Below are 23,232 nucleotides of genomic sequence, written 5' to 3' on the forward strand. Positions count from 1 at the left end.
GAGAACACATGCCTGTGGTGGCTTTGGGCTCTGGGGGGTGAACACCCATGGCAGCACCAGGCTCGGCGGATGAGGGGGAAGAGGACCTGCCCATGTGGCACGGGGCTCAACACGCCCATGGGGGCACGGGGCTCGGGGTGGTGGGGCGCCACATCCATGGGTGCACATGGACAGTGCAGGCCATGGCACAGTCTGAGCTGTGTGATGTGTGTCTGGGCCCTAGGTCGGCGATGCAGCCATCTCCCCACACACAGCTTGTGCAGTTCAAAGGCAAAGAAATGTTTATTCTTCCACGGTCTTTTTTCCTCTTTCTGTTATATTTTTACAAAAGACTTGTTCCTTTCCCTGCAGATGGAGCCTTGCCAGACGCCCAGCCCCGCGTGCTTGCCCCACACCTCCAGAGCCTGGCTAGGTATCTCAGGCCGTGCAGTCCCCCCACCAGCCTCACTGGCTGGAGGGCATTGCAGTGTCTCCACACTTCCTTTCTGCTTGTTTTGGACATAGGCATGGGTCAGGCAGCGCTGGTCCCAAGGAGCCAGGGCGTGCCCACACCAGGACTCCAGAACCCCAGGAAGTGCCCGTGGCCCCCACACTGGCCCCCCGTAATGGGCCTAATTGCTCCTATTGCCGTACAGCCTATCAGCTTCTGGGCTGGGCCCCTCTCTAAAGAGATGGTGAGATTGTCCTGGAGGACACAGCCAGGAACAGGAGAAGAGTCAGATCCCCTGCACTCCTGGCAGAGGAGGGCTTGCTCCCGTTACACTAGGAGACTGGACATGATGACCCCACCTGGACAAGGGCCAACTGGAGTGAGATTAACTCAGGTGTGTGGCCTTATAGTCCCCAAACTCCAGCATGTCAGTGCAGGCCGAGAGGCTGGTGCTTTGGGGGGCTTGCTCATTGCCCAGGAAACTGCTGCCAGCCGGCTTAACTCTCCCTCTGCAGAGGGCTGGGGTGGGCTGGCTGTTTTTAGCTCTCCCATGTCGCTGTGAGATGATACAAACAGGGAAGCTGGGATCAGGTGGGGGCCATAAGAGCTGCCAATTCTGGAGGCCACAAGCTCACCAATGGCATTCCTGGACAGCAGAACCACTGGTCTCCTCCAGCTGTATAAGTTGAAGAACCACGGCTCTGGGGGCGCGTGTGTGGGTGTGGGAAACTGCATGGTTTGCCCAGAGAGGGGGGAAACTCTTTGCAAGATCAGCCCTGATCTCGGTGGGTGTCTGTGCAGCATCTAGCATGATGGGGCCCTGATCCCACTCAGGGTCTGTACATCACCCACTTCACAGAGCCCCTCTCTCGGTCTGATCTGTGCAGCACTGACCACAACAGGTCCTGAGCTCAGTCAGGGTCTGGACAGCACCCATGACAACCAGAGGAGCAGGAATCAGGCTGCGATTTCTGCTCACTCCTGGGAATAAGAGGGTCAGAGAGGCTTCTGGCTGGATCTCGGGGGCTCTCTGGATTGTTTCTAATGTGTCCATCCTGGGCTAGCTAAGCACTGAGCAGTATTCAGAGTCATGCTGAGCTGAGCCCATGTTAGCCCCACAGCTGGAGTACCGGGCAGGGAATGGGGCTGGGGGCTAAGGCAGGCTCCCGTGTGAGGACTGTTTCAAGGACACTGCAAGAGCCCTCAGTGGCTACTCTGGAAGAAGGCCCCACTCCCTTGGAGCAGGACAAATGGCCCCATTACAAAGACAGGTGTCAATGTCAATACAGATCCTCACATCACTGGCTTGGCTGGCTGTTTCAGGGCTCAAATCACCTCAAGAATGTTCATCTGCAGAGGATTTTGTTCCCCGAAGGCCCATGGAAAGAAGAGTATGTCAGGTTCATATGAGCCCGTGTGTAATCTGTATAGTGCAAATCAGAGAGGCCCTGTCCCCGAGGGCTAACGTTTGGGCTAGTGGTTAATGTGGCCATGGCCCACACCTGCAGTTCTGGGCACATTGGACACTGGGGTCCTGGCTCTTTCCCACTTCCATGTGATCTGCATGTTGTCAACCATCTTCTAACTTCTTCTCACTCATAACAGGGCTCGAGCCTCAAGCCATCGACATCCCTAGCTCCGGCCTCATGCCCTGAAGGGTTCGGGAGGGAATGCCTGGCAGGATGCTTCGATCCCTTCCAGATAAAGGTATAAGGACTGTTCCTGTCCCCCCAGCTGAGCAGGCAGTGTAGGGGTTCCGTAGGAATCTTTGGCTGTCTGGAGAAGGACACAATCCTGAGGTTGGTTCTGACCTACACATCACCCACCACTGTCCATCCCAACCCTGCCCAGCTCCGCACTGCCACCAGGATGCGCCTTTGGAGAAAGCAGCTCTCCACCAAGCAGGCAGGGCAGAGAGGCAAAGGCCTTCTCCCACCCCGTTGGCCCGTTACACCCTTGCAGGGCCCTGAGGGGAGAGCAGTTGGAGGCACTTTGCCGGCACTGCAGGGCGGCTCTTCGGAGAGGGAATTCACGGTCCTTGGCTATTCCCAAGCAGAAGGGCGATTCCCAGACAGAGGCTGCGATAGGAGGGCCAGTCCATTTCAGGGTCGTCGTGACTTGGGGAGAGAGAGAGGACGAATAGGGAGCCAAGAGTCGAGAGCGAGTCACTGGCGAGGGAGAGTCCAGACGCCTTCCTGCCACTGGCGACTCCGAGAACAGCATTGCTCATCACTGGTTCATGAGCTCGTCCTCTTCCTCCATCGGCTCATCCTGCGGCCTGCGGTACAGGAAACCAGCCACCATGGTCAGAGGGGAACGGGTCCCCCTAGGAGTACAGCTGGAATTCCCCACACACCATGGTCAGAGGGGGCCGGCTCCCCCAGCTACCCGCAGGGGAGCAGCTGGAATTTCCCACCTTTGATTTCAGGGCAAATGAGAAATACAAGAACTTTCCATTGTGTCAAATTTTCTGAGCTCCCTTGCACTCCAAGGCATTTCCCGTATCTGACTGGGGTGGACATGGCCCCACGTTCCCTGCCTCCTAGTAGGCACTCACGTGAGCGGGTGACATTGAGGAAGTGGAGTGGCTGGCTGCTCTGCTGCAGCATCCCTGCCCCACCCACACCAGGGGTTGGGAGCTCAGGTCTCGTACCCATCTTGTTTTGTCGGGCTATGTGGGTTTTCTAGCCTCCTATCTTCTCCAGCCCCTGGGGAGCTATGGAGTGGCTGGCCAGGCTCTCTTGTACTAGCCACCGTGGAGCCTCCTGTTTGTGGGGTGCATTTGCAGACGTGGTACTGCAGGTGCAAACCCTGGGCGCTGAAAGCCCTTGGAGTGATCTTGCTCCATGGGCCAGGCCCTAAGCTGTGTGAATCCCGATGCTGCCTTAATGCCCTTTGAGAGCAGTCTGTGCAGCAGTCACACAGCTGGCACCGGATGGGCTCAGGGGATTGCTGGTTAGGGGATCTGGAGGCTTGTGCAGAAGCTGGGGTGCAACCCTCCCCGATCTCCTCTCAGAAAGCCAGCATCTCTCTGGAGGCCCAACTGGCTGCACATAGCTCGCCTGTGCTCTGGTCCCTTGCTGACAGTGCATTGGAGCCTGGATACCAAGAGGCTCAAGGCCAGAGAGCAGAGCTGGGGTTGCGGGTGACCCTGGGGCTACAGGGAATGGCACCATCACCTTTTCTCCACCACCACTGCCACCGACAGGGAGGCCAAGGCTGTCACCGTCTCCACCTCCTCTGGGTCGTGTTGCTGCGCCTCCAGGAACGAGCAGTTCACCTTGGAGGCAAAGTGCTGCACAGCGCCCCAGTATTTACCTGAAAGAGAGGCCAGGCTTGGGAATGCCCTCAGCCCAGGAGGGCACACGGGGGGCAGGGGAGGAGGGGATGGGCCTCCCCATTCTCCAAGTAGGGGAGGGGAGAGGAAGAAGGACGGCTCTCCCTGCTCAGAGGAGAGGAGGAAGAGCGGGGGGCTTGTTGCTCACAGGGAGGAAGTGGGAGGGTGGCTGAGCCTTGCCCAGTCTCTGACTGTCAGGTTGCCCAGGCTAGGGGCTGCCCCAGCTCCCTGGGCTGAGCACCGTGGCTCTGCCTCCTCTGGGAGGGACGCAAGAACTTGACACGCCCACTGGTGCTGGGGCTGAGCCCCTGCCTGTAGCTCCAGGCATGAGGCAGCCACGCAGTCAGTGTGTTGGAAACTCCAGCACCCCCACCCCCACCACGCTCCCAAGCCCCAGCTGAGGCAGGGGCTGAATACAAGTGATGGAGCCAGCTCTGCAGTCGCAACGTTATTGGGGTCTGGGACCTGGATGCAGATCCCTCCCAGATCCCCTTCTCTGCCCCCTGGAGTGGGCTCCTCCCACGGACACTCACTCTGGACCCGGATCACTGCTTCCAAGGAGCGCACAGCATTGGGGTTCGGCTTCTGCCTCACGCTCTCCTCTGGGAGGGGATTCAGCTGCAGGGACAAATGCCACTGAGGCTGTTAGAGCTCCGTGCAGAGTTGTGTGTCCCCCACCCCCCGCTCTGCAGGAGCAGCTGATGCTGCAGCCTTTGGCCAGCCTGCGATGGAACGCTGGTCTGGGGGCTGGCTGCGGGTAGCTGTGCCCTGCTGCCTGACGTGGAGGATCTGGGGCACCTGGGGCCGGCCTATTGGACAGGGCACCAGGTTGGCTCCAGTCCATCTGCACAGTTAGTGGGTGCTGAACAGTGAAGCCTGCTTCAGAGAGGTGGAAGGGGAGCAGACTGGTGGGGACCACAGGGCTCGTCGTAATGGATCAGCCTGAGTTGGCGCGTCTGTCGTCCTGCCCCCGCGCCTGCCCCGCAATGCTGCAGAGAGCAGTGAGCTATGGGTAGGGGGAACCCTGCTGTGTGGCAGTGCCCAGTGGACAGGAGCCAGGCGAGTGCACCTCCCCTAATGTCCAGGGCATCTAGCCCCTGGATCTGCCTCACTGGCCTCCTGCCAGTTCTACAGGGCAGCAGCCACTGGGGCAGGGCTCCCCTGTCCCCTCACTGGGGCTGGGAGGAGCAAATGCCAGAGCTCACTGCCTCACCTCATTGCCCAGCAGGGCAGACACACAGGCCTCCGAGGCATCGCAGATGGCCGTGAGGTCATGGCCCCCTTCCAGGCTGAGGACGATGGCTCCTCCTGCCAGACTCATCAGCTGTCGGGTCATGTAGCCGAAGCCTGCAGAGGAAGAAGCCAGTGAGCAGCCTGCCAGCCAGCCTGCCGCACTGAAAATACCCCGCCACATGCCGGCTTTGCAGACTGCCCTGGCCACCAGGAGCAGGGCTGATGGGGTCAAACAGCTGGCATCAGAGCCCAGCCCTGACCATCGGCCTCAGGGAGTCTGTGTCCCCCCATGGACAGTGTGCCAGTGACTAGAGCAATAGGCTGACCTGGCAGGTGGGCTGCTCAGCTCCCCCATGGCCTTCCTGTACTGAGCACGCAGCTAGCAAGGCTGAGCCACTCACAGTCCAGGGCTCTCTGGTTACTGTCAAAGTGCCAAGGAGGGAATGGGGTGGCTGCCAGTGCTGCTATTACAATCCCTCAGAAGCAGCCCCCTCTTGCCCTGGCTGTTGGGAGCAGCCATGCCATGTGGAGAGCCCCTCTGGGTCAGCACCTGCTCTGGGAGCAGCTCTCCCCTCCTCAGAGCAGTCCCACACTGGGAGCACACTCCTCTCCTGCTGGCCTCTTGCAGCAGCTCATGAGCTGTCCTGCTCTGGGCAGCCCCAGCCCAGCTTGTTTTCTAACCAGCCAGTGCACGAACATCAACTGCAGCTCCTTACATTTGGCAGAGACTTTGTAGCCTCCCAGTGGTGGTGGGTGACCATCGGCTGCGTCAAACCCTGCAGACACCAGCACCACGTTTGGGGAGAACTCGTGGGCAATTGGCATCACGACAGTCCTGATTGAAGAAAACAATGCACATTCAGTGAGGACAGTGGCCAGGAGCTGAGCATGTGGCAGGGGCTGGACCTCCCGGCTTCCAGTCCCAGCTCTGACACTGACACAGCCAGAATAGCATTAACAAGGAATTTAAGAGGAAGCAACATCCATGGAGCATGCACACCTGGGGCCAGCCCCATGGCTCACCCAGCTCTGCACAAAATTCCAGCCTAGCACACGTTCTTCTCTTCCTACAGCTCTGCCTCAGGAAACGGCTGCTCTGGGCCTGCGCAGTGGTGATAGGCACTGTCCAAATGCTGTGATTAGATCTTTATATACAAACACATGAAGGATACCCCAGATCAGGTGTCAAACTCCAGGCCACAGGCTGGAACTATTCTGTTTGATGGAGCCCCTGTGACGTATGCTGGTTTGGCAGGATCTGTGCTTTCTAGCCCTTGGAGTAGTGAAGCTGGCGACCTCAACATAACCTGAGCCTGCAGACAGCCTGAAACGAAGGCTCTGGGAGGTGTGAACTTCCTCTTATTCAGCGATGGGGTGTTCACTCTGAAGCATAATGATTACACTTGCTATGTCACTTCTAACTAGTTGTTGCTGATCATGTTATCAGATGGGTTGTGAATGCAGTGGGGGCTTGCTGCTGATGGTGAAGGGAGAGGGAAGGAATTGGGAGCCGATCCTGGAGAGGAAGTGAGGAAACACATGGCCAGGGATGGGGTTAAGGAAGGAAGAGGAGTTTGGGGCAGAAGAAGCTAAGGCCACAAGAGCGTGTTTGCTTCTACTGAGTGACACTGAGGAGAATGCCTGGGTTAGTTACTGCATGAAGGCCGCACAGTCCCTCGTCAATAGTGGCGCTCCACTGGGGGCTGAAGGTCCTGCATGTACATCCCAGAACACAAACCCACATGGATTCTGGCTCCCTCCCTAAGAGGCTATGCCTCTCAGAGACAGAGAGGCAGGCATATGGCATGGACAGCACAGCCAGACACTGCAGACCCCACAGGGAACAGAGCCAAAGACGGGAACACTGGATCCCAGACACAGACAACGTCCCTTGTGAAGAGCAGCCCCAGCAGGGCCTGGATACTCCCTGGATCCTCTCCATTAGATCCCAGCTGGGAGCCTAGGGCCGGGTTCCTGGGGGACTGGTGACAACAAGAGAACCTGGGGCCCATTGGCTGGAGGCTGGTGGGGAACAGAAGGGAAGTGACCAGGCTGTTAGTTCAAAGGGCCGGATATTCTGTGGGTTCCACGGAAATGCGGCCTCTCAGAGGGGAGGGGCTGCTGCTACTCATCAGACCCTCTTCCCCTATCAGCCCTGCTACCCTCGGAGGTGTGGCTGTCCTGGGGCTCGAGGAAGGAGGAGGTCCTGGTGCACAAAGCAGGAAGGTCTGTGAGCAGCACGTGGGTCACTGATCCATGAGTGGGCTGGCTCCAGCACTGGCGAGGCCAGGGGGTCTGGGAGACACAGTGGTGATCACATTGCTGTGTAAACACAGCTATTGATAGAGTCTTTCAAGCAAAAGCAAAGCACGTGTGCAGGAGCAGGGGGGATGATTGCCCGGAACAGCTCCTGGTCATGTGCGTGGGCTGGCTCACACAGCGCGTGCAGCTCCCAGCTAGTGCTCGGCTGAGCTGGCCCAGCTCCATTAGGCCCTGGGCCAGGTCAGGGAGAGCCCCGGAGGGGGAGGGGCTGTGCCAGCAGCGACAGCCCCCTGCTGTCTACCTGATGCACGGGATCTTTCCAAATGGATGGGGTTGCACCTTCCTAACCTCCCTTGCATTGGGCTGCCACCTTTGAGAAACCCGAACCCCTCCTGCTTTGGGCTGCCCCTTTTGGGAACCCCCTGCCTTGGGCTGTCCCCTTTGGGGCCCCCCCCAACTCTCCCCTGCATTGGGCTGCCTCCTTTGGGACCTCCCAGCTTTGGACTGTCCCCTTTGGAGCCCCCTCTGCTTTGGGCTGCCCTCAGAGTCTTCCCAAGAGGCAGGATTCCTACGGGAGTCAATAAGCATCCCTTATGGGAGCAGCAGTGCTGCCCTGGCCAGCTGGTAGCTAATGGTGCCATGCAGAGGATGCTGTCTGTTGGTGTGGGCCTGCCCCGCTCTGCAGAGGGACTGGCTCAGAGTCCTGGCTGTGTGCCTGGGCCAGCGGGATCCTGGCTAACAGTAATCCCATACCCAACCGGGCTGTGCACGGGCCCCTGAAGCCACTGGGTGGACATGCTTCCCACCAGTGCTGCCATTCCCTGGCCGTGCTCCCAGTAGGACCATGAGTAGCCCTCAGAAGCCACATGAATCATAGAATCATAGAATATTAGAGTTGGAAGGGACCTCAGGAGGTCATCTAGTCCAACCCCCTGCTCAAAGCAGGACTAACCTTGAAATATAACCTTGTGTCCACGCAGGCCCAGGGCTGCTGCTGCCCCAAGCCCTGGCCAAACCCTAGCAGGACTGAGGGGGATCCATGTCCAAGCCATTGTCTTGCTGCCCCTATGCGAGGACAGCCAAGCACACAAGGGTATCATTCTCAAGCAGCATGGAGCCACCTGGGGCCCCAATGGGACCATATTCCAGTGACATGGCCCTGCCTAGCCAGGCAGGAGCCCAGACTGACAGATGGGCAGACATAGTGATGGCCCCTCCTTTACTGCCTTAAACACACAGCAGTCTTGGTGGCCAGTTCCCACCTCGCTGGACGGAGAAAGCAGCAGGGAGTTTGGGGCAGGATGCAGTCCATCAGAGCAGCGCACAACACACGTGCAGGGCTGGGCGAGCTGGCTGTGCCGTGGCACTGTCACTACAGCATCCCCACCATAGTCTGGTAGGGGGAGCTGCCAACAGCCAGTGAAAGGGAAATGCAGCATGGGGAGCTTTCTGGAGGGAAACAGGTTGCCTGAGTGTGTGGAAACAAGGCTGCTGTGCCTCAAAGCCAGACGGGGAGGGGCACAGAAGAGACGGGGAGGGGCTCAGCTGGGATCAGAAGGGGAGGGGCTCGGCTGGGAATTGGGATCAGAAGGGGAGGGGCGCGGCTGGGAATTGGGATCAGAAGGGGAGGGGCATGGCTGGGATCAGAAGGGGAGGGGTGCAGCTGGGAATTGGGATCAGAAGGGGAGAGATGCGGCTGGGATCAGAAGGGGAGGGGCGCAGCTGGGAATTGGGATCAGAAGGGGAGAGATGCGGCTGGGATCAGAAGGGGAGGGGCGCAGCTGGGAATTGGGATCAGAAGGGGAGAGATGCGGCTGGGATCAGAAGGGGAGGGGTGCAGCTGGGAATTGGGATCAGAAGGGGAGAGATGCGGCTGGGATCAGAAGGGGAGGGGCGCAGCTGGGAATTGGGATCAGAAGGGGAGAGATGCGGCTGGGATCAGAAGGGGAGGGGCGCAGCTGGGAATTGGGATCAGAAGGGGAGAGATGCGGCTGGGATCAGAAGGGGAGGGGTGCAGCTGGGAATTGGGATCAGAAGGGGAGAGATGCGGCTGGGATCAGAAGGGGAGGGGCGCAGCTGGGAATTGGGATCAGAAGGGGAGAGATGCGGCTGGGATCAGAAGGGGAGGGGCATAGCTGGGAACTGGGAACAGACAGGAAGGCACACAGCTGGGAAGTGGGAACAGATGGGGAGGTGCCTGGCTGGGAACTAGGATGAGATGGGGAGGGGCGTGGCTGGGAACAGAACCCCCCAAGGGAAGGCTACCTGAAAGCCGCCAAGTACTCCGGGTCACCCATGGGTGGGTCGAGCCCCCCGGTCCAGGCCACGTTGACGTTAAAGCCCTCGCCAGCGCCAGAACCCACCTGGAAGACAGAAAGGAAGAGTGCTGAAGTTGAGGGCATGGTGTGCAATGGCAGGGTTCTTCCTGCCCACCAGCCCCCCACGGGGAAGCTCTTAGCTATGCACTCCCCAGCCAGGATCAACTACAGTGCCAGGCTCCAGCTGTGACAGGCTCGAGGCCCTGGAGCTCCATGACCTGTCTGGGGGAATCTTGTGGCCCCATCGCTGGGTGCAGGATCCAGCCCAGGGCAATGGCTCCGCCTCACAGGAATTCTCACAGCAGAGCCCCTGAAGTGCAATAAGGAGCTGGGTGTTTCCCTAGGGCCTGTCACTCCCTGTGCTTTGCAGAGTCACCCCTGCAAACCAGGGCTTGGTCACGACAGCTGTTCACCTGGGCTCAGCAGCGCTCAGGGACAATGTGGGCTAGGTTCCCCTGCAGCCAGCTGAAACTCGTCCTCAGGAAGTTCAGAATTAAGTGTGGAATTGATTCCCGGGGTGTGGAGCATTTCCCCTTCACTCACAGCCCGTAAACAGGCTGGCTCCACTGTCAGACCTGGGCTGGGGGCAGGAGTCATTGGGAGGAATCTCTGGTCTGAGCGGTGCAGGAGCTCAGACTGTGCAGTCAGAACGGTCAATCACAACCTGACATCCATAACATAATAATCCCCGGTGGCATTCCTGCAGGGGAAGCCCTGGAGGCCCGAGTCAGGGTTGCTTTGCACTGGTGTGATGGCTGCACAAAGTGAAGCTGGCAGTGAGGTACGAGGGAGGGGGGGAGGGCGAGGTGGCTCAATTGACAAGTTGGAGGTGGTGTATCTCAGTGCTGTCTGCTGTGGGAAAAGCGATCCTCAGCCAGATGGGCAGGCCTGATCACATGCAGCTGGGTGTGCGAAGGGAGGAGCTGACCCTCCCACCTGTGCTCTGAGTCCCACCAACGCCCAGCACTATCAGCAGCTTCCACGTGAAACCCTGAGGATTCCAGGACAGGCAGGAGAATGCGGAGGAGAAAACAGATCATAAGATGCTTTGTAATCACAGGGACTGGCTGAGCACCATATACCATCCTCAGCAGCTTTGCTGTCCCCCAGGATAGGGACGGGAGCCACGTGGCAGCTCGACCCAGCCCTGACCACACTCAGCTAAAGCCCCTTCGAAAGCGCATTGTAAAGGATGAGGGATTGAACAATATCCTTCTTCTGCCCTTTGCACCCTGCAGGGAGAACACGGATAGGGTGGAGAGTGGGGAGGGACTGGGACAGGACAACCTCCAGGGGAGCTGTGCAGAGCACTCAGCCCTGGGATTCTGGGGCAGGACAGCCTTGGGGGTCACTGTGGGGAGCACACAGCCCTGGGGGCTTGGGGCCAGATGGCCTTGTGGGGGTCACTGTGGGGAGCACCTCGCCTGGGGGGGTCTGGGGCAGGGCAGAATAGTCTCCGGGATCACTGTGCAGAGCCCACAGCCCTGAGGGGTGGGGGTGGCCTGGGAAATTCTTCACCTCAGGAACTAAGCAGAGTTCAGCCAAGGACAGCAGAGAGGTGCAGGGTGCACTCAAGTGCGCACAGCACAGATCCGGCTCAGCCTCCCTGGCCTTGGCCATCCTCCCTGGCTCAGACCTTCCCCAGCCTCACCCCACCCACGCCCAACCACCAGGTGCGCTTTGGCCTGCCCAGCCTTCACCAATCACTCCAAGACTTTAGCAAAACTTCCCCCAGCCCATATCTTGTGGAAGACTCCCCTGATCCTTGTCCCCCATTTCCACCCGACCTTCCCCTAATGACCCCAGGGTCCCCACAGATCTCCCCCAATCTCCTCCTGATCCCCACAAGACCAACCCCAACTTCCCCGGCCCTGCCTTGATCACTGCTGTGCTCACCCAATTTCAGAGTTTAAGGCAAGAAGGGACCGTCATCACCATCTGGTCTGAGCTCCTGCACCGCCCAGCCCACAGAATCCAGCAGGGATTCCTGCCTCCAGCCCAGTAACATCTGGTTGAGCCAGAACAGATCTTGTAGAAAGTGACACCCAGCCTCAATTTACAGACTCCAAGCAATGGAGAATCCTCTTCCATGGGGGAGCTGTTATGAAGGCTAACTGTCCCCCCACCCCCGCTTTAAGCATTTGCACTGTTTCCAGTCTGAATTTGTCTGGCTGCAGTTCCAGTCACTCCATTTCCTTCTGCCTTTGTCTGCAAGATTAAAAAGCTCTCTGCTCTCGGAAATCTCCTGCCTATGTATGTGCTCATAGACCTGGATCAGCTCTTCCCCTGTGCTGTTAAGCTAGGAAAAGGTGTTCCTTCAGCCTCTTGACATCACACGGGGTCTCCGGGTCTTGGCTGGATCCTGGAGCTTTTCTTTGAACTTCCCCTTTGTCACCATCCATTTCAAGTGTGCATTCTTGGTTCCAGAGTGCAGACCTGCCCCAAACACACCGGGCTCCACACGCCTGGAGCACGAGTGCAGCACTGGCTCTCTCTAGTCGGCCACATGACCCTTCCAGGACGCACAAGTGCTCCGAAGAAAGGAGTACAAAAGGGGTCAGAGTGAATCTACTCAACAGCCAAACAAGCACAGGGCATCTGGCCAGCTCTGCTCCTGCCACGCTCCAGTCTGGGCTCCCGCACGTTTGTGGCACCCCCTTCTGCGCTGCCCCCATCCCCTTGGTCTCCCAGAGGGTGTGGAGCTGAGGGAACCTTGGAGGAGCTCAGAGGCCAATGCTCTCACCTCGTCAACTGCCCCACTGCCGGGGAAGAAGTTGCCGTCGTCATGACGATGTAAGGAGATGTAGAGAACGTCTGGGTCTCTGTAGAACACTTGCTGGGTGCCGTTGCCATGGTGAACATCCTGTGTGTGAGAGAGGCTATAAGTGAGCTCCTCTCAGAGGAGTCCAGGCAGCACAGTGACTGCCCAAATCTGTCTGCTGCTGCCCACTCCCTTCTCCGGTCCCATCCCATAGCTCTTGAGTGCCTCTCAATCCCCCCCCTTGCCTCCTGCTACCCCACCCAAATATAGCTCTGCCAATGCCCCTCTGCTAGCCTCCCCCACAGCTCTGCCGGCGCCCCTCAATCTCTACCTGCAGCCCCTATCTACAAAGCCATTGGCCCCTGAGGCAGGACAGTGCTGTTTCCATCAGTGTAAGCAGTGACCTGTCCTTTACGTTACAGTCCAGCTGGCCTGAGCAGGGCACTCCTGGAAGGAAGAGCACAGCACCGCTATGGTACATACAGATCATTGGGGACGTGGCTTGTTGCATCACACACAGCTGACTGGGATCTGCCCAGAGCTAGCAAGCAGGGAGGAACCATGGGTGGCTGCCCCATCGAGAACATCGAGAACAGAGAGGACAGAGTGGGAAGAAGGTGGGGGGCTGGAGGAGACTCACCCAGTCCACAATGAGGATCTTGCTGAGCTTCCCCTTCTGCTTCAACTGCTTAGCAGCGATTGCCACCGAGTTGAAAAAGCAGAAACCCCTGCAAGGAGGGAAGAGCAGGAGCTGGTCAGAGCCTAGGCACCCTCCCCAAGCTGCCACAGCATCCTCCAAGACAGCTCCCACCCTGCCATCCCCTCCTCTGCCCTGCCCTCGGGATGGGATGGGTTCTCCCCTCCCCTCAATGGGGTGGATTCTCCTGTCTCCCTCCTCCATGGAGTGTGCTCCCCCCTCTGGAGAGGGTGGGGGGTTCTCCCCTCCCCCTGCCCAGCCACTGCTGGTCTATCCTGCCACAGACACAAGGGAGCCAGGGTTGGGGGCTGCTAGAGACTCCCAGCCTGGGCTGCTGCTGCCCTGTACACCCGGCTACTGCAGGGCAGGTGATCCAAGTGACCCCGGACTGCTCTGCTCCTTGCCGAGGGCAGGAATCCCAGTGAGAGGAGCCTGGCAGAAGCAGCCGGGGCTCAGGAGGCAAAGAGACGATGTGCTCTTACATGGCAGTGGAAGGGTCCGCATGGTGTCCTGGGGGTCGCACCACAGCAAAACCATTCTGGGGGCAAAACAGAGAAGGTGATTGTGGGGCTGTTATTGCCGATCTCTTCCCCAGCTGCCTGGAGCACAGGCCAGGCTTGTCCTGGGGGCATCCGGGGTGCTATGTCCAATCCCAAGGCAGCCAGAAGGCGCCCAGGTGAGCCCGCTCACCCACACGCAGAAGTGCCTAGGCTGCCTGGTACCAAGGCCCCAGGAGACTCTTCCTCGGGCTCAGAAGGGAAATGTGTCTCCAGGGCCTGCCTGGAGGGAGCGAGAGCTCAGCCCTGGGGCCACTGCATGGAGCACGCCGCCATGAGACCCCAGATGGCTCCTGTCATGGCACTCAGGGGTATGAAACCTGCCCCGCAACCTCCCTCCAGAACCTGCTGTCAGCAGGCCCCTCCCAACCAGGCCCTTGTGCTGGTGCTAGAGGTGGAGCTGGGCAGGCTGCCTTCACTCCCATGCTGAATTAACATCTCTTGGCTTGAGCCACGGGGTAAGTCCATCACTTCCGGGGAGCCCTGGGGAGCATCAGACCCTGCTGCCTTCGGTTCTGGGCTGGACGCCTGTAGAAGCCCTATCATGACCACGTCAAGCCTGTTACCCCATCCAGGTGAATTCCAGGTGCCTCCATCTTCCAGAGGAAAGTGCCCTGTGGGGTCTGCTGTCCAGGCCCCCAGACTCTGATGGGAATGCACCGGGGCCTGGAGCCATTGCTGAGACCCACATAGGAGGGTGAGAGCACCCTGCAGAGTCCCCACCAGGGAGGGGAATGGTCAGTTTCCCCACTGGCACGATGCCAGCCCTCAGTGCCCATTTCCCGGCCTCCTCCTACCTTGAGCTCCCTCGTAGCCACCTTAAAGGCCAGCTCAGTGACGCTCCCAGCGGCCCAGCGAGCGGCATTGGAGGAGTGCAGCTCGTTCCAGATAGTGTCACTATCCACCTGGAAACGAGTGGACAGGAAAGTGTGAGTAGGGCAGGCCACCCCACCAGTGCTGGGGAATCTTGCAGATGGACCAACGTGTGAAGTGTGGGCTGGCCTGTGGTGGCAGTGCCCTGGTAGGCTGCTCGGTGCCAAGGGCTGATCCCAGCCCTTGGAGGACAGCCAAAAGGCACTGAACCCCCCAACTCCACTTCCCCAGCTACTGTGCGTTGAGTGCCCTCCCATGGCCAGCTGTCCAGGCCGCCAGCCCCCCACTTGGCCCCACCCCTTAGCCAAGCAGGGCCAGAGCGGTGGGCAGGGTGGAGTCCACTGTGGGCTCTGCACTGTGCGGCTCCCCTGCGCCAGGCTGGAGGGAGGGATGCAGAAAATGCATTTTACCTTCTTCATTTTATTTTATTGTTTAAAAAAACATCTTGGTTTGATCAGGATCACGTCATGGGCCGAGCCAGAGCGGAAACCTCAGAGTCTCTTCTGATCAAGTCCATGTGTGCGGCTCAAACGCCCCCTCTGCCCAGAGACAGGGGCAGCGTCCAGCTGAGGAGCCGTGCTCTCTTGCTCTGCCGGGGGGACGGGACGGGACGGGCAAAAGGAAGGACAGGGGGAGGCAGAGAAGGAGAAGTGGGAGCAGATGGGACAAGCAGAGCCAGTGGCCCAGCAGCAAGGGCTGGGGAGGAGAGAGTCAGAGCAGGAAGGCGAGGAGTGAGCGAGGCACTTCCTGAAAGAGAGAGACAGAGACGAGAGGACAGGAGAGCGCAGTGAGTGGAGAGAAATCAGGGCAGCAAGTTGCAAAAGGAGAGAGGCAGCAGGGTGTCTGGAGCATTGGGTGAGGGGACGGCTGTTTTGCTCTCCCTAAGTGACACTACTCTGCCCCTGCCCCACCTTTGGCCTTCCCGGCCCTCCAACCTGCCTGGGAAGGGAATCCCCCCCCCCGCTGCCCCATCCCCACCCCAGGCTGCTGTCAGCCAAATGCTTTTGGTGAAGGGGGCACCGGGCTGCCAGCCGTGTCATGGAGCACTGAACAGCTGACGGGTCGCCCTGACCCTGGATCCCATCACCTGGAGTTGATCTTGGTCCCTTGAGCTGTTCCATGCTCGGAGTCCAGGGCAACCGGAGCTCTGAGGGCCCTGCTTTAGACTAGGGCTTTCTCAGACACCCCAAAGTCCTGGGGCCATCGTGCTCGGCTAGGCCCTGCTCCCACCCGCTTGGAGAGGGCTGGGGAGCTCCCCTGCACCCCCAACGTTACTGAGCAGAGGCCTCTGGCTCCGCTTTGGAATGGGGGGCTCCTGCTCCATCTGGCCTGGGCAAGGGGCCCAGCGCCCTGAGCCCACATCCGCTCACTCAGGTCAGCCGGACCGCGAGTCCTCCCCACCAATCCCCCGCGGCAGAGACTGACACTTACCCCCACCCCCCCACAGGGCAGCATGACGAACATCCTCTGCGACAGGATCCCTGCAAGAGAGAGAGGCTGTCAGAGATCAGGGCAGGGCGTGGGGGCACTGCAGGTTGACAGGCAGGCAGCAGGAGCAGCTAGGCATTGGGAGGCAAGAGGGGCAGGAGGTGCCTGGAGGATGAAGGGGGCAGGAAGCACCTGGGAGGAAAGGGGCAAGGGGGCAGGAGGCACCTGGCCTGACTGCTTGGCAAGAGGTAGGATTTGCCTTCCAGTGCCTGGTGGAGGTGAGTGGCAAGGGCTGGCTGGAGGGCCCACCGCAGCAGATGCCTGGTAGGTGCAGGTGTGTGTGGACCAGGGAGATACCAGGGTGCTGAGTGTAGTACAGAGTCCAGGAGCGGCAGGATCTAGTCTGGTGGCAGGAGCGGGCCCAGATGGCATGGCTGCATGTGCCTGCTTCTCCCCTGAGCCCTGGCAGTGTCACGGGGGCAGCACCCCAGGGCTAGTGCTGTTACCCCTCCCCAGGAGTCGGGATGCCCTGCTAAAGCTGGGAGGAGAGCTCCCCAGCTTTCTCCTATGAAGCATTCCTGCCAGGAACTTGCCCCCATCTCCGCTGCCAGGCATCATCCTGGTGCAGCTGCAATCCCACATCCTCCCTGGCTTGAGCTGAGCTCGCCCAAGCCACCAGCAATGGGGGCACAGTGATGAAGTGGAGCCAGCACCCCACCTCCCCGGAGCTAGCGCCATGGCACGCAGGGTGATGGAGGCTTCCTCCAGGGCTCCAGGCTTAGCCTGGCCATGCCCAGCTCTGCACCTGGAGTGGCATTTACCCAGCACAATGCCAAGGTGCAGGGCAGCGGAGAACCAGCCCTGGTGTACTCTGGGGCCTGCATTCTCCCTGCAGCCTAGGAAACCAACCTGCTCAGCTAGTGCCAGCTGCCGGGCAGGGACCCACTTGGGACCAGGTTTTCCAGTGCACCCAGCTGCCAGCAGCTCTTGCTGTGACCTGGCCCCTAGCCCCTAAGCAGTGAGCAGAGCGCTTGAGGATGGGCCCTATGGATCACTGCGCCTGGGGGAAGCCAGGGGAGGGCTGGGCCCCAGTGCAGAGAGAATGGGGCTAAAGCTGGCCAGTGCCCAGAGCATGTGACCCAGGGACAGCCCCAGATGTGCTGCATGCCCGGGGCAGTGGGGCCGGCAGTGCCCACAGGATGCAGCCTGCTGCTCAGTGCAGGGTGCACTGGCTTCTACAGGGGGAGGGGTGGCCTTGGCTCCTACCTGCCAGTTTCCCGTTGTCCAGTTTTAGGCGATTGAGGGGGTTGGTGCCATACAGGAAGACGTGGCGTTCGGTGTGCACCGACTGCAGCTCCTCCAGGCTTGCCTTGCGTCCCCGCAGGCACTGGCAAGGATTGGGAGCAGCGCAAGTTAGCAGCATCGGGAGGCAGGGACAGGCACCCCTCCCCGCCATGCCCACGTGCCACCGCCGGCGGGAATCCCAGGTACTGCCCTCAGCCGGAAAAACGAGGGGGCAGAACGACAGCCGCAAGCTGGAACCAGCATCTTAGCTCCAGGAAGGGGAGGCCTGAGGGTGGATCTGTTGGGAGGCTGGGAGCCCCTGGAGGCTCAGCGTGCCAGCCCCACACCCAGCACCTGAGGCTCAGCGTGCCAACCCAAGACCTGCTTGATCTTTAGGCCCTGTCTGAACAGCAGCTGCACCAGTTCAAAACTGATGTTAGTTAAATGGGTGCAACTTCTGCATGAGGACCTGGCCTTCCTCTTTGAGCTAAATCAGCTAGAGCATGATTGGGGCCTTGTCTACATGCAGAGGCTGTAGCACTTAACTACAGGAGCGAGGAGATTGAGGGGGCTGATGCACGGACAGGTCCACTGCTCACATGGGTCCAGTGAGCCCAGATGGGACGGGGAGAGGCGACATGACTAGAGGGCACCTTTATCCCGCTATAACTGCATCCGCACTGGGGCTCTGCCTGTCTATCTACGGCAGAAACCCTGCACCCCACGGCTCCCCCAGGCCAAATGCAGAGTGCAGAGCAGGCCTTCAATTGGGCTAAGCACGCCAGCATCACAGATTGCCCCAGTGTCAATAGACCAAAGGTTTGTCCTCAGAGGACCAATCCCAGGTGGGTGAGAAAGTCCAGTGCGGTCATTCTCCCTGCAGAACCCCACCAAGGCGCTCTTCTTCCAGGATCACAGGGACCGCTGGCTTTAGCTTATGTTGCTTTGGAAGGGTTTAAAACTAAACTGTAAGAATCATAGAATCCTAGAAGATGAGGGTTGGAAGGGACTTCAGGAGGTATCTAGTCCCATCCCCTGTTCAAAGCAGGATCAACCTTGTCAAGCTGGGTCTTAAAAACCTCTGAGGATAGAGATTCTACCACCTCCCTAGGTAACCCACTCCAGTGTTTCACCACCCCCCTAGTGAAAAGGTTTTTCCTAATATCCAACCTAGACCTCCCCCACTGCAACTTGAGACTATTGCTCCTTGTTCTGTCATCTGCCACCACTGAGAACAGCCTAGCTCCATCCTTCCTGGAACCTCCTTTCAGGTAGTTAAAGGCTGCTATCAAATCCCCCCTCATTCTTCTCTTCTGCAGACTAAACAAGCCTAGTTCCCTCAGCCTCTCCTCATAAGTCATGTGCTCCAGCCCCCTAATAATTTTTGGTGCCCTCCGCTGGACTCTTTCTAATTTGTCCACATCCTTTCTGTACTGGGGGGCACAAAACTGGATGTGGCCTCACCAGTGCTGAATAGAGGGGAATAATCATTTCCCTCCATCTGCTGGCAATGCTCCTACTAATGCAGCCCAATATGCCATTAGCCTTCTTAGCAATAAGGGCACACTGTTGACTCATATCCAGCTTCTTGTCCACTGAAACCCCCAGGTCCTTTTCTGCAGAACTGCTGCCTAGCCAGTTGATCCCCAGTCTGTAGCTGTGCATGGGATTCTTCTGTCCTAAGTGCAGGATTCGGCACTTGTCCTTGTTGAACCTCATCAGATTTCTTTTGGCCCAACTCTACAAACTAGCTGAGGGTGCAATCCACACCATCCTCTAGATCATTAATGAAGATGAGGCCAGATGCAGAGGGTGCTGATGGAGCTGGCTGATGTGATTGCAAAGCCATTGGCCATTATCTTTGAAAACTTGTGGCAATCGTGGGAGGTCCCAGATGATTGTAAAAAGGCAAATCTAGTGCCCAACTTCAAAAAAGGGAAGGAGGAGGATCCGGGGAACTACAGACCAGTCACGCTCACCTCAGTCCCCAGAAAAATCATGGAGCAGGTCCTCAAGGAATCCATTTTGAGGCACTTGAAAGAGAGGAAGGTGATCAGGAACAGTCAGCATGGATTCACCAAGGGCAAGTCATGCCTGACCAACCTGATTGCTTTCTATGATGAGATGACTGGCTCTGTGGATGTGGGGAAAGTGGTGGACGTGATATACCTTGACTTTTGCAAAGCTTTTGATATGGTCTCCCACAGTATTCTTGCAAGCAAGTTAGAGAAGTATGGGTTGGATGAATGGACTGTAAGATGGATAGAGAGCTGGCTAGATCATCGGGCTCAATGAGTAGTGATCAATGGCTCGGTGGCTAGCTGGCAGCCGGTAACAAGCGGAGTGCCCCAGAGGTCGGTGCTGAGGCCGGTTTTGTTTAACATCTTCATTAATGAGCTGGAGGCTGGGATGGATTGCACCCTCAGCAAGTTTGCAGATGACACTAAGCTGGGAGCAGTGGTAGATATGCTGGAGGGTAGGGATAGGACACAGTGACCGAAACAAATTGGAGGATTGGGCCAAGAAAGGAGTGAAAAGCTGCAATTTCTTCTCCCATGGGCCTGCTGGCTGCGCAATGGGCAGGACTCATCCTTGTTGTGAGTTTTGGCTCCACGGGGGCAGAGCCAGGGCTCCCTGCCTCTGCACAGAGACCACCTGGGCCTTTCTGATGTAATCTGGCCATCCAGCCTGTGGCCGCCTTCAGCTTTAGTAGCACAAGGTCAGCCCCCACTTTCTGCCCTTACCTCACACTGGCTGCGCAGGCCCCGCTCCTGCAGGCGGGACCAGATGCTCTGAATTCTCCCAGCATGCTCGGGGTGGTTGCTGTTGTCCCCGCAGGAGCACTGGTGTTTGAGCATCACAGAGTCATACACGATCCCTGCAACATAAAAGTAGGCTGGGGTGTTAGGGCAGAGGAACACCTGCCCTGGCTCCTCCTACTGCAATCTCCGATACCCAGCCTCAGGGTTCAGTGCAGTGCTAGGCTCAGCGCCACAGCACTGCTGCACTCACAGCCAGCCAGCTGTGGGACAGCCCAGGCTGCAGTACTGCCCAGCTCTCTCCTGGGCACCTAGACCAGCTGCATGGGCTCCCATCCTGGGCACAGGATCCCTGGGCCTGCCTGAATTTGAGTCAAGGACAAGTGTGCTGGCCCCAAGGACTGGGCCTGCGTGATGCTCCCCTAACCCACGCCTGCCTCCTTTCTGTAGGCTATTGCCCCGTCTCCTCACACTACCCTGGCTGCTGTCACGTGGTGGGGCAATCCTGGGGCAGCCCTCTCTGGTTGGGGCCCAGAGACGTCTCCTCCTATGCACCATCCCAGGCAGGGAGTCCAGCCCAGAGCCCTTGGCTGCAATGAGGGGCTCGCAGCAAGGGGCTGGGGTCTGGCTCTAGAACCGCTGCCGGGCTGGGCAGGGCTGCGCAGCGAGGTGCTCAGTGGCGGCACGAGCCACGTGGCTGGGAACTGGAGCCCTTATACTCTGAAAATCAGTGAATACGCCACACTGCCACTGTACGCTATCACACCTACTCCCCCAGCCCCCAGGCGCTGACTCCCCAACCCCATGGGAGCACTCTTCCCCCCAAAACCACAGGTGCTCACCCCTGTATCCTAGCCCTGGAAATTGGCTCTGAGTTTCTTCTAGAAGCTGAACCCAAGGACAGTGCCCGCAGCCCAGACCCCGATTCCATCCCTCTACGAAGGCTGGACTGGGGCTGGGCTGACCCTCCAGCAACCTCAGTCCTTTGTCTCCATTGTTAAGGCAACACCCTCAGACCAGAGCCTCCACTGGATGCCTCCCGTCCCAGGAGGCCTGACCTGAATCCTAGTGCTGCCGCAGAGCCAGCTGCGGAGGAGAAGCAGGTCATCACACTCCAGCCTAGCTGGACTGGCGTGGCTGGCGGTCGAGTTAGGGACTGGGCTGTTTGCTGGAGAGCATGTGCTGCATGCAGCCAAGGACAAATATCACAGTGGGGACACCAGGCTGGGCTGGCCGGGATCCTGACAGCTCAGTCCTGGCGCTTCGCGCTCACCTGCAAGAGCTTGGGCTTCAAAAGGCACTGTGGGCCCATGCTCCTTTGACCCACCAGCTCCTCTGGTGCCCTGCTGCCTCCTCTCCCATCCTGGGGCTCAGGAACATGCCAAGGGGCAGAGTCCCAAGAGACCATCCCCCTGGAAGGCTGAGGGAGGTGACTGAGCCGGAAGGACAGTGTCTTCCGCTGGACACGAACTGCGCCTGCCACCCTCGTCCCATATGCACTTCTAGGGAGGGGACCATAAGCACAGCAGGAGACAGGCCTGCATGGGCTGCTCCCCAGGCCCTGGAACCAGCAGGGTGGTTTAGGGCTGGCACCGTGTGGACAGAGACATACAGGGTTTATCGGCTGTCCTTGGGACAGAGTGTGACTGGTACACTGAGGCTGAGTGGTTTGGTGCCTAAAGCAGTGGAATGGCAGTCTGGACTCCTGGATTTTATTCCTGGCTCTCACCTCCTTGTGACCTCCCCACTCTATGCCTCAGATCTCCCTGCATATCATTTGCTGCTACGGGGTTTAATTACCGTGTGAGCAAGTGGCTCTCATTTCGCTGCTGTCAGATGAAGGAGACAGTTTTAACCAAGAGGTTCACAACAGCTTGGCTGGGCTCTGGGCTGAGCAGAATGGACCAGGCTTTACCCTTCACCTCTCTATGCTTCCTAGGCTGTGCTCCAGGTAAGGAATAAAACTGATGGGTGGACAGTGCTGTGTGAGTGTCACTGCAAATGCTGGGTGTGGTGCATTAATCCCCAACGTGTGAGCAGGTCTCCACTGGGGTCTGTCGCAGTTGGATTTGTTGAACGGAGCTCGCGGTGTGAAGCAGGAGTGCTGCAGGCCCACAGGTCCTTCATAAAGAGGCGGTGAAGCTGTGTGGCTTATCCTGGAGCAGGAACAAGACCCATAGGGGGTCTGGCACTGAAGGACCCTTCCAAAGCAGTGGCCATAGCACTGATCCGGTGGCTCTGTGATGTACCTGCAGCCTTCCTACAGCCCCCCTGCTGAAGACAGCCCACATTACCTGTTGTGAAGTGCGGTTTGGCTGGCGGCTCTTGCACCGACAAGCAGAGAGCCTTGGTGGGCGCGTCCTGGGCAGGAAGGGTGATGGTAGCGGTGGCAGGAGACGACTGGGCCCTAGAGAGAGGCCGGTGCCCTCCGTGTGTGGCAGGGACCATCAGGGTGTCGGCTGGTGGCTGCCGCTTGAGCAGCGGGTGCTGCATGCGCTGGTGCTGCTCCCACAGGTAGGCCTGCTGGGGAGAGGGTGTGAGCGGTGAGTGTGGAGCCAGGGGCCAGGGGTGGGCTGGGGGACTCTGCAGGACCATGCCAGCCCCAGAGGGCCCAGGGGACACATGCCACTCTCTAGATTGGGGCAGACCATGTCCGTCAGGGAACGGAGCACAGAGGCCATGTAGCACCCCCAGGCCAGTCTGTGCAAGCGGGGCCAGCAGCCCCACAGCACCTCTGCCAGCTCTGCAGTGCCAGGCTTGACACCGTGTCTGAGGGGAGGGGATCTCTGCACTGAACATCAGACCCACTCACTATACAATGGGCCTGGTTCTCTCTGGTGTGTACCCAGCCCAACCCAGGCTTGGAAACCCCAGCCCAGGGGCTTCCAGAACTGATCAAAGCACAGCTGAGCAAGCGCAGGCTGGGCCTGGGCCAAGGCACAGTGTCTGCTGCCCTCTTGTGGCTCAGCATGGCATTACCCCCCATGGTGCGTAGGGGAACAGGTGTACAAGCACATCCTTGTGGGGGCACACAGTAGGGGCACAGATCATCTGTCATCTGCACACATGCGGCTCCGGCAATACTGTAGGGGACCCCGGAACCCTGGGGAGGAGCTCGCCCAGCCTCGTAAAAGTGCTGCAAATGCTGGTGGGGCAGTGGCGTAGGTATATCGGTACTTTATGGTGGCCCAGGTGACTCTGTCCGGGAAGGGGCTAAGTCATCCCAAAACAGGCCCCTTTCAGACACAAATGACACACAAGGAAACTGTTGAACAAAAGCTAGGGTGGCAAAG

The 23,232-nt window shown here is 58.9% G+C and overlaps 1 protein-coding gene across 3 annotated transcripts in view; it reads right to left on the minus strand.

The window, feature by feature from the left end:
* Positions 1 to 62: 62 nt before the first annotated feature.
* The window catches only part of HDAC7 (histone deacetylase 7), a 235,609-nt gene continuing 212,439 nt past the window's right edge, over positions 63 to 23,232 (minus strand). For 2 of the 3 annotated variants that reach the window (XM_067544581.1, XM_067544579.1), the window contains 14 exons: positions 22,234 to 22,462; positions 19,925 to 20,058; positions 17,163 to 17,283; positions 15,900 to 15,949; positions 14,393 to 14,500; positions 13,521 to 13,576; positions 12,982 to 13,069; positions 12,324 to 12,443; positions 9,528 to 9,625; positions 5,717 to 5,835; positions 4,981 to 5,114; positions 4,301 to 4,385; positions 3,610 to 3,748; positions 63 to 2,708 (listed from right to left, as the gene is read on the minus strand). In XM_067544581.1, the coding sequence (XP_067400682.1) occupies positions 2,660 to 2,708; positions 3,610 to 3,748; positions 4,301 to 4,385; positions 4,981 to 5,114; positions 5,717 to 5,835; positions 9,528 to 9,625; positions 12,324 to 12,443; positions 12,982 to 13,069; positions 13,521 to 13,576; positions 14,393 to 14,500; positions 15,900 to 15,949; positions 17,163 to 17,283; positions 19,925 to 20,058; positions 22,234 to 22,462 (1,530 nt within the window). In that variant the 3' untranslated portion in view covers positions 63 to 2,659. Of the gene's footprint in view, positions 2,709 to 3,609; positions 3,749 to 4,300; positions 4,386 to 4,980; positions 5,115 to 5,716; positions 5,836 to 9,527; positions 9,626 to 12,323; positions 12,444 to 12,981; positions 13,070 to 13,520; positions 13,577 to 14,392; positions 14,501 to 15,899; positions 15,950 to 17,162; positions 17,284 to 19,159; positions 19,214 to 19,924; positions 20,059 to 22,233; positions 22,463 to 23,232 lie in introns of all 3 variants that reach the window. The other variant, XM_067544580.1, reaches the window with a different exon arrangement.

This window comes from Emydura macquarii, unplaced genomic scaffold, assembly GCF_026122565.2.
Source record: "Emydura macquarii macquarii isolate MOO-44397 ecotype Brisbane River unplaced genomic scaffold, CSIRO-AGI_Emac_v2 contig_1002, whole genome shotgun sequence".
Lineage (NCBI taxonomy): Eukaryota > Metazoa > Chordata > Testudines > Chelidae > Emydura > Emydura macquarii.